General features: G+C 52.8%; 1 protein-coding gene across 1 annotated transcript; it reads left to right on the top strand.

Moving 5' to 3' along the window:
• Positions 1 to 918: 918 nt before the first annotated feature.
• LOC138372559 (uncharacterized) lies at positions 919 to 2,190 on the top strand. The gene has a single exon (XM_069338038.1). It carries the CDS (start codon positions 919 to 921, stop codon positions 2,188 to 2,190), a length of 1,272 nt encoding a protein of 423 aa, XP_069194139.1.
• Positions 2,191 to 10,521: the final 8,331 nt, after the last annotated feature.

The raw sequence follows: 10,521 nt of genomic DNA, 5'->3' as shown, positions 1-10,521 counted from the left end.
ATGTCAACAGTGGGAGGATGGAGCATGATGTCAACAGTGGGAGGATGGAGCATGATGTCAACAGTGGGAGGATGGAGCATGTTGTCAACAGTGCAATGATAGAGAGCATGATGTCAACAGTGGGAGGATGGAGCATGTTGTCAACAGTGCAATGATAGAGAGCATGATGTCAACAGTGGGAGGATGGAGCATGATGTCAACAGTGGGAGGATGGAGCATGATGTCAACAGTGGGAGGATGGAGCATGATGTCAACAGTGGGAGGATGGAGCATGTTGTCAACAGTGCAATGATAGAGAGCATGATGTCAACAGTGGGAGGATGGAGCATGATGTCAACAGTGGGAGGATGGAGCATGATGTCAACAGTGGGAGGATGGAGCATGATGTCAACAGTGGGAGGATGGAGCATGATGTCAACAGTGGGAGGATGGAGCATGATGTCAACAGTGGGAGGATGGAGCATGATGTCAACAGTGGGAGGATGGAGCATGATGTCAACAGTGGGAGGATGGAGCATGATGTCAACAGTGGGAGGATGGAGCATGATGTCAACAGTGGGAGGATGGAGCATGATGTCAACAGTGGGAGGATGGAGCATGATGTCAACAGTGGGAGGATGGAGCATGATGTCAACAGTGGGAGGATGGAGCATGATGTCAACAGTGGGAGGATGGAGCATGATGTCAACAGTGGGAGGATGGAGCATGATGTCAACAGTGGGAGGATGGAGCATGTTGTCAACAGTGCAATGATAGAGAGCATGATGTCAACAGTGGGAGGATGGAGCATGATGTCAACAGTGGGAGGATGGAGCATGATGTCAACAGTGGGAGAATGGAGCATGATGTCAACAGTGGGAGGATGGAGCATGTTGTCAACAGTGCAATGATAGAGAGCATGATGTCAACAGTGGGAGGATGGAGCATGATGTCAACAGTGGGAGGATGGAGCATGATGTCAACAGTGGGAGGATGGAGCATGATGTCAACAGTGGGAGGATGGAGCATGATGTCAACAGTGGGAGGATGGAGCATGATGTCAACAGTGGGAGGATGGAGCATGATGTCAACAGTGGGAGGATGGAGCATGATGTCAACAGTGGGAGGATGGAGCATGATGTCAACAGTGGGAGGATGGAGCATGATGTCAACAGTGGGAGGATGGAGCATGATGTCAACAGTGGGAGGATGGAGCATGATGTCAACAGTGGGAGGATGGAGCATGATGTCAACAGTGGGAGGATGGAGCATGATGTCAACAGTGGGAGGATGGAGCATGATGTCAACAGTGGGAGGATGGAGCATGATGTCAACAGTGGGAGGATGGAGCATGATGTCAACAGTGGGAGGATGGAGCATGATGTCAACAGCGGGAGGATGGAGCATGATGTCAACAGCGGGAGGATGGAGCATGTTGTCAACAGTGGGAGGATGGAGCATGATGTCAACAGTGGGAGGATGGAGCATGATGTCAACAGTGGGAGGATGGAGCATGATGTCAACAGTGGGAGGATGGAGCATGTTGTCAACAGTGCGAGGATGGAGCATGTTGTCAACAGTGGGAGGATAGAGCATGTTGTCAACAGTGGGAGGATAGAGCATGTTGTCAACAGTGCGAGGATAGAGCATGTTGTCAACAGTGCGAGGATAGAGCATGTTGTCAACAGTGGGAGGATAGAGCATGTTGTCAACAGTGGGAGGATAGAGCATGTTGTCAACAGTGGGAGGATAGAGCATGTTGTCAACAGTGGGAGGACAGAGCATGTTGTCAACAGTGGGAGGACAGAGCATGTTGTCAACAGTGGGAGGACAGAGCATGTTGTCAACAGTGGGAGGACAGAGCATGTTGTCAACAGTGGGAGGATAGAGCATGTTGTCAACAGTGCGAGGATTGAGCATGTTGTCAACAGTGCGAGGATAGAGCATGATGTCAACAGTGCGAGGATAGAGCATGATGTCAACAGTGGGAGGATAGAGCATGATGTCAACAGTGCGAGGATAGAGCATGTTGTCAACAGTGCGAGGATAGAGCATGTTGTCAACAGTGCGAGGATAGAGCATGTTGTCAACAGTGCGAGGATGGAGCATGTTGTCAACAGTGGGAGGATGGAGCATGTTGTCAACAGTGCGAGGATAGAGCATGTTGTCAACAGTGCAATGATAGAGAGCATGTTGTCAACAGTGCAATGATAGAGAGCATGTTGTCAACAGTGCAATGATAGAGAGCATGTTGTCAACAGTGCGACGATAGAGCATGTTGTCAACAGTGCGAGGATAGAGCATGTTGTCAACAGTGCGAGGATAGAGCATGTTGTCAACAGTGCGAGGATAGAGCATGTTGTCAACTGTGCGAGGATAGAGCATGTTGTCAACAGTGCGAGGATAGAGCATGTTGTCAACAGTGCGAGGATAGAGAGCATGTTGTCAACAGTGCAATGATAGAGAGCATGTTGTCAACAGTGCGACGATAGAGCATGTTGTCAACAGTGCAATGATAGAGAGCATGTTGTCAACAGTGGGAGGATAGAGCATGTTGTCAACAGTGCAATGATAGAGAGCATGTTGTCAACAGTGGGAGGATGGAGCATGTTGTCAACAGTGCGAGGATAGAGCATGTTGTCAACAGTGGGAGGATAGAGCATGTTGTCAACAGTGCGAGGATAGAGCATGTTGTCAACAGTGCGAGGATAGAGTATGTTGTCAACAGTGGGAGGATAGAGCATGTTGTCAACAGTGCAATGATAGAGAGCATGTTGTCAACAGTGGGAGGATAAAGCATGTTGTCAACAGTGGGAGGATAGAGCATGTTGTCAACAGTGCGAGGATAGAGCATGTTGTCAACAGTGCAAGGATAGAGCATGTTGTCAACAGTGCGAGGATAGAGCATGTTGTCAACAGTGCGAGGATAGAGCATGTTGTCAACAGTGCGAGGATAGAGAGCATGTTGTCAACAGTGCAATGATAGAGAGCATGTTGTCAACAGTGCGAGGATAGAGAGAAGGTGGGGACAGTTATGGGGCTGCCTCCCATCCCAAAAACTAAAGTAACTAAAAAAATAAAAAATCATAAATTCCCAGTTCATTTATTACAGTTAGTGTGTTTACATAACAATTGTATATTGTTTTCCATAATAATGCAGTACTCAGGAAGACGTACCCTGAGGGCCAGTACTCACCAAGACGTACCCCGAGGGCCAGTACTCACCAAGACGTACCCTGAGGACCAGCAGTATCACCAAGACGTACCCTGAGGACCAGCAGTACTCACCAAGACGTACCCTGAGGGCCAGTACTCACCAAGACGTACCCATGAGGGCCAGTACTCACCAAGACGTACCCCGAGGGCCAGTACTCACCAAGACGTACCCTGAGGACCAGCAGTATCACCAAGACGTACCCTGAGGACCAGCAGTACTCACCAAGACGTACCCCGAGGGCCAGTACTCACCAAGATGTACCCCGAGGGCCAGTACTCACCAAGACATACCCCGAGGCCCAGTACTCACCAAGACGTACCCCGTGGGCCAGTACTCACCAAGACGTACCCCGAGGGCCAGTACTCACCAAGACGTACCCATGAGGGCCAGTACTCACCAAGACGTACCCCGAGGGCCAGTACTCAGGAAGACGTACCCCGAGGGCCAGTACTCAGGAAGACGTACCCCGAGGGCCAGTACTCACCAAGACGTACCCCGAGGGCCAGTACTCACCAAGACGTACCCCGAGGGCCAGTACTCACCAAGACGTACCCCGAGGGCCAGTACTCAGGAAGACGTACCCCGAGGGCCAGTACTCAGGAAGACGTACCCCGAGGGCCAGTACTCAGGAAGACGTACCCCGAGGGCCAGTACTCACCAAGACGTACCCCGAGGGCCAGTACTCACCAAGACGTACCCCGAGGGCCAGTACTCACCAAGACGTACCCCGAGGGCCAGTACTCACCAAGACGTACCCCGAGGGCCAGTACTCACCAAGACGTACCCATGAGGGCCAGTACTCACCAAGACGTACCCCTGAGGGCCAGTACTCACCAAGACGTACCCTGAGGACCAGCAGTACTCACCAAGACGTACCCTGAGGCCCAGTACTAACCAAGACGTACCCTGAGGCTCAGTACTCACCAAGACGTACCCATGAGGGCCAGTACTCACCAAGACGTACCCATGAGGGCCAGTACTCACCAAGACGTACCCATGAGGGCCAGTACTCACCAAGACGTACCCTGAGGGCCAGTACTCACCAAGACGTACCCCGAGGGCCAATACTCACCAAGACGTACCCATGAGGGCCAGTACTCGCCAAGACGTACCCAAGAGGGCCAGTACTCACCAAGACGTACCCTGAGGCTCAGTACTCACCAAGACGTACCCATGAGGGCCAGTACTCACCAAGACGTACCCATGAGGGCCAGTACTCACCTAGACGTACCCATGAGGGCCAGTACTCTCCAAGACGTACCCCGAGGGCCAGTACTCACCAAGACGTACCCTGAGGACCAGCAGTACTCACCAAGACGTACCCTGAGGCCCAGTACTAACCAAGACGTACCCTGAGGCTCAGAACTCACCAAGACGTACCCTGAGGGCGAATAGTACTCAGCATGACGTACCCTGAGGCCCAGTACTCACCAAGACGTACCCTGAGGGCCCACAGTACTCACCAAGACGTATCCTGAGGGCCAGTACTCGCCAACACGTACCCTGAGGGCCAATACTCACCAAGACGTACCCTGAGGGCCCACAGTACTCACCAAGACGTACCCTGAGGGTCAGTATTCACCCACCAAGACGTACCCTGAGGGCCAGTTCTCGCCAAGACGTACCCTGAGGGCCAGTTCTCGCCAAGACGTACCCTGAGGGCCAGTACTCGCCAAGACGTACCCTGAGGGCCAGTACTCGCCAAGACGTACCCTGAGGGCCAGTACTCGCCAAGACGTACCCTGAGGGCCAGTACTCGCCAAGACGTACCCTGAGGGCCAGTACTCGCCAAGACGTACCCTGAGGGCCAGTACTCGCCAAGACGTACCCTGAGGGCCAGTACTCGCCAAGACGTACCCTGAGGGCCAGTACTCGCCAAGACGTACCCTGAGGGCCAGTACTCGCCAAGACGTACCCTGAGGGCCAGTACTCGCCAAGACGTACCCTGAGGGCCAGTACTCGCCAAGACGTACCCTGAGGGCCAGTACTCGCCAAGACGTACCCTGAGGGCCAGTACTCGCCAAGACGTACCCTGAGGGCCAGTACTCCCCAAGACGTACCCTGAGGGCCAGTACTCCCCAAGACGTACCCTGAGGGCCAGTACTCCTCAAGACGTACCCTGAGGGTCAGTATTCACCCACCAAGACGTACCCTGAGGGTCAGTATTCACCCACCAAGACGTACCCTGAGGGCCAGTACTCTCCAAGACGTACCCTGAGGGTCAGTATTCACCCACCAAGACGTACCCTGAGGGTCAACAGTACTCACTAGGTCATGCTAGCGACGCTCAGCCTGGGTAGAGTATTCTCTGGGGTAGTGATGACCAAACAGTAACACTACACTTAAGAAGTGATCTTACAAGATAACAACAACAATATTTACTAACCACACTAAAGATAAGGCAGGGGAAGGGAACTATTAGGAGAAAGCGCCAGGCCATTACGACTATATTGTTTAAATTGTATAGCTATATAGCTTAACGTTTAGTTTCTATTTATTTGGTAACTACAACGACCTGCTCCATCTGAATTCTAACTAACAAAACCCCCAACACTGTGGGAATTGTGTGGAAAATTACCTACATTATACAGTCCGTTAAAAACTAATTACTGTATAATTAACTATATAGTTTACTTCCATAAATTAAATAAATAATTAAATTTACAACATTACCCCACAGTGTATTCACCGTGTGTGTGTACTCACCTAATTCTGTCTGCAGGATCGAGCATTGACTCTTGGATCCTGCCTTTCGAGCCATCGGTTGTTTACAGCAATGGCTATGGTCCTATTTCCCTATCATACCTGGTTTTAAAATTATGAATAGTATTTGCTTCCACAATCTGTTCCTTAAGTGCATTCCATTTTCCCACTACTCTCACGCTAAAAGAAAACTTCCTAACATCTCTGTGACTCATCTGAGTTTCCAGCTTCCACCCATGTCTACTCGTTCTGTTACTATTCCGTGTGAACATTTCGTCTATGTCCACTCTGTCAATCCCTCTGAGCATTTTATACGTTCCTATCATGTCCCCCCCCTCTCTCTTCTTCTTTCTAATGTCGTAAGGCACATTTCCTTCAGGCGCTCCTCATACCCCATTCCTCGTAACTCTGTGACGAGTCTCGTTACAAACCTCTGAACCTTTTCCAGTTTCTTTATATGCTTCTTCAGATGGGGACTCCATGAGGCGGCGACATACTCTAAGACTGACGTCACATAGGCAGTGTAAAGCGCCCTAAATGCATCCTTACTTAGGTATCTGATTGATGTTCTAACTTTTGCCAGTGTAGAGTACGCTGCTGTCGTTACCCTATTTATATATGCTTCAGGAGATAGATTAGATGTTACGTCCACGCCCAGGTCTCTCTCTCGGGTCGTCACAGGTAGGCAGTTCCCCTTCATTGTGTACTGTCCCTTTGGTCTTCTATCTCCTAGTCCCATTTCCATAACTTCACATTTGCTCATGTTGAACTCCAGTAGCCATTTCTCTGACCATCTCTGCAACCTGTTCAGGTCCTCTTGGAGGATCCTGCAATCCTCATCTGTCAACTCTTTTGATCAACTTTGCGTCATCCGCGAACATCGACATGTAAGACTCTATTCCTGTAAACATGTCGTTAACATATACTAGAAATAAAATTGGTCCCAGCACCGATCCTTGTGGTACTCCACTCGTTACTGTTCGCCAGTCCGACTTCTCGCCCCTCACCTTAACTCTTTGGTTCCTTCGTGTTAGGTAGCTCCTTATCCATGCTAGGACCTTTCCTCCCACCCCCGCCTGCCTCTCAATTTGAACAACAGTCTCATGTGCGGTACTGTATCAGAGGCTTTTTGGCAGTTCAGAAATATGCAATCTGCCCAACCATCTCTGTCCTGTCTTATCCTCGTTATTTTATCATAGAATTCCGAAAGGTTTGCTAGGCACGATTTCTATTCCCAGAACCCATGTTGATGTTTGTTCACAAACCTAACGTTCTCCAGGTGTGCAACCAGTTGTAGCCTAATTATTCTTTCCAGTATTTTAGAGGGGATGCTTGTCAGTGATACAGGTCTATAGTTAAGTGTCTCCTCCCTATCACCTTTCTTGAAGATCGGCACGACATTTGCCTTCTTCCAGCAACTGGGCAATTCTCCCGACATTAGTGACTCATTAAACATCATTGCCAGAGGCACGCTGAGAACCTGCGTTGCTGCTTTTAGTATCCACTATATTCTTTTAGTGTGTGTGTATACTCACCGAGGTGTACTCATCTATTGTACTCACCTAATTTTGCTTGCAGGGATTGAGCTTCGGCTCTTTGTTCCAGCCTCTGAACTGCCAGTCAACCTGCGTACAGATTCCTGAACCGATTAGGCTCTATCATATTTATATTTGAAACTGAGTATGGCGTTTGCCTCCATCACAGCACTTCCTAATGAATTCCATTTAATTACTCTAAAAACGTTCTTTCTAATATCTCTGTGGCTCATTTGTGTACTCTGTTTCCACCTGTGTCACCTTGTGCGTGTGCCCCGTGTTAAAGAAATTGTCTATATCTACCCTATCAATTCTGCTGAGAGTCTTGGATGTGGTGATCATGTCTCCCCGAACTCTTCTGTATTCCAGCGACGTGAGGTACAGTTCCCGTAGTCTCTCCCGGTAGCTCATACCTCTGAGCTCGGGTACTAGTCTGGACCTCTGAACCTTCTCCAATTTATTATTGCGCTTGACGAGATACGGACTCCATACTGGAGCTGCATACTCCAGGATTGGTCTGACATAAGTGGTGCACAAGTTTCTAAATGATTCCTTACACAAGTTTCTAAAGGTAGTTCTTATGTTGGCCGTTCTTACCTGTGCGTGCGTGCGTGCGTGCGTGCGTGCGAGTTCTCACATCGTTGCTCACCTAGTTGAGCTTGCAGGGTCGAGCATCTGCCCATCATTAGTTCAATACAGGGATTCTCTTCAGTAGTTTATATTGTCATGTGTACATTTAAGGCTGTGAATAGTATTGGCTTCGACACTCCCCCCCCACCTCCCATCTCTCTCTCCCCCTCCCTTTTCTCGCCCCTCTCCCCCCACCTCCCTTTTCTTTCCCCTCGCCCCCCACCTCCCTTCTCTCTCTCCCTCTCCCCCCCGTCCCCTCTCTCCCCCTCCCGTCCCCTCTCCCCCCCTCCCATCCCCTCTCCCCCCCCCCGGCCCCTATCTTCCCCCCCCGTCCCCTCTCTTCCCCCCCGTCCCCTCTCTCCACCCCTTGTCCCCTCTCTCCACCCCTTGTCCCCTCTCTCCACCCCTTGTCCCCTCTCTCCACCCCTTGTCCCCTCTCTCCACCCCTTGTCCCCTCTCTCCACCCCTTGTCCCCTCTCTCCACCCCTTGTCCCCTCTCTCCACCCCTTGTCCCCTCTCTCCACCCCTTGTCCCCTCTCTCCACCCCTTGTCCCCTCTCTCCACCCCTTGTCCCCTCTCTCCACCCCTTGTCCCCTCTCTCCACCCCTTGTCCCCTCTCTCCACCCCTTGTCCCCTCTCTCCACCCCTTGTCCCCTCTCTCCACCCCTTGTCCCCTCTCTCCTCCCCTTGTCCCCTCTCTCTCCTCCCCTTGTCCCCTCTCTCTCCTCCCCTTGTCCCCTCTCTCTCCTCCCCTTGTCCCCTCTCTCTCCCCCCTTGTCCCCTCTCTCTCCCCCCCTTGTCCCCTCTCTCTCCCCCCCTTGTCCCCTCTCCCCCCCCCTTGTCCCCTCTCTCTCCCCCCCTTGTCCCCTCTCTCCCCCCCCTTTGTCCCCTCTTTCCCCCCCCCCCCGTCCCCTCTTTCCCCCCCACTGTCCCCTCTCTCTCCCCCCCGTCCCCTCTCTCTCCCCCCCGTCCCCTCTCTCTCCCCCCCGTCCCCCTCTCTCCCCCCCGTCCCCCTCTCTCCCCCCCGTCCCCCCTCTCTCCCCGTCCCGTCCCCCCTCTCCCCCCCGTTCCCTCTCTCCCCCTCCCCCCCTCTCTCCCCCTCCCCCCCTCTCCCCCCCTCCCCCCTCTCTCCCCCTCCCCCCCCTCTCTCCCCCTCCCCCCCCTCTCCCCCCCTCTCTCCCCCCCTCCCCCCCTCTCTCCCCCCCTCCCCCCTCTCTCCCCCCCTCCCCTCTCTCCCCCCCTCCCCTCTCTCCCCCCCTCCCCTCTCTCCCCCCCTCCCCTCTTTCCCCCCCACTGTCCCCTCTCCCCCCGTCCCCTCTCTCTCCCCCCCGTCCCCTCTCTCTCCCCCCCGTCCCCCCTCTCTCCCCCCGTCCCCCTCTCTCCCCCCGTCCCCCCTCTCTCCCCGTCCCGTCCCCCCTCTCCCCCTCCCCCCCCTCTCTCCCCCTCCCCCCCTCTCTCCCCCTCCCCCCCTCTCTCCCCCTCCCCCCCTCTCTCCCCCTCCCCCCCCTCTCTCCCCCCTCCCCTCTCCCCCCCCCTCCCCTCTCTCCCCCCTCCCCTCTCTCCCCCCCCTCCCCTCTCTCCCCCCCCTCCCCTCTCTCCCCCCCTCTCTCCCCTCTCTCCCCCCCTCTCTCCCCTCTCTCTCCCCTCCCCTCCTCCCCCCTCCCCTCTCTACCCCCTTCTCTCCTCTCTGCCCCCCTCCCCTCTCTCTCATCTAGTAATTTTAACAAGAGGCGTCTGTCCCCGGGCTAGCAGGTCCGGCCTGCCTCAGCATACCTTAAGACCTAACCCGAGTATTGTATCCTCAGGACACGATCCGCCAATCGATTTCCTTCAGGTCCCCAATTACTGCCGGGTTCACAGAGGCGAAAACAGTGAAAGAACTTTTGTGCAAATCGTCCAGTGTTGCCTCGGATATGATCATATGATCTCAACCTTACAATGCTTGGGAAGACTGGATAGTATTTTTTCCTCTCAGGAGTGTACAGGAGTAGAGGATTTCTGACTCCTGTTAGCAGGGCGAGGTGTTTTCCCTGCGATTGTTCATTGTAATTTACATTCTAAGAGGTTTTCCGTGAAGTGCGACCTGCCAAACGGTTTAAATTCATGTCCCCAAGTGCAGCTGGGTCAACTGATCATTAGGTTAAGGTTTGGTGCCCAGTCAATCCTTTCCGTGTTTAACTTGGTGCCCAGTGTATGTTTCATTTGTCAGTTGTGTGTGTGTAATTACTTAAGTGTAGTTACAGGTTGAGAGCTACGCTCGTGGTGTCCCGTCTTCCCAGTACTCTTTGTCGTATAACACTTTTAAAACACTGACGGTTTTGGCCTCCACCATCTTCTCACTTAACATGTTCCAACCATGTTGACCAAACCACACACTAGAAGGAGAAGAGACAACGGACGTTTCGGTCCGTTCTGGACACAATGGACTTCAGAATGGAACAGGATTGATCGAAACGT

The sequence above is a fragment of the Procambarus clarkii genome, chromosome 39 (assembly GCF_040958095.1).
Source record: "Procambarus clarkii isolate CNS0578487 chromosome 39, FALCON_Pclarkii_2.0, whole genome shotgun sequence".
NCBI lineage: Eukaryota > Metazoa > Arthropoda > Malacostraca > Decapoda > Cambaridae > Procambarus > Procambarus clarkii.
This window is presented reverse-complemented; position numbering and strand designations above follow the sequence as displayed.

Excerpts from the sequence above, each read along its gene's own strand:
- LOC138372559 (XM_069338038.1), top strand. The coding sequence starts at position 919 with ATGGAGCATGATGTCAACAGTGGGAGGATGGAGCATGATGTCAACAGT.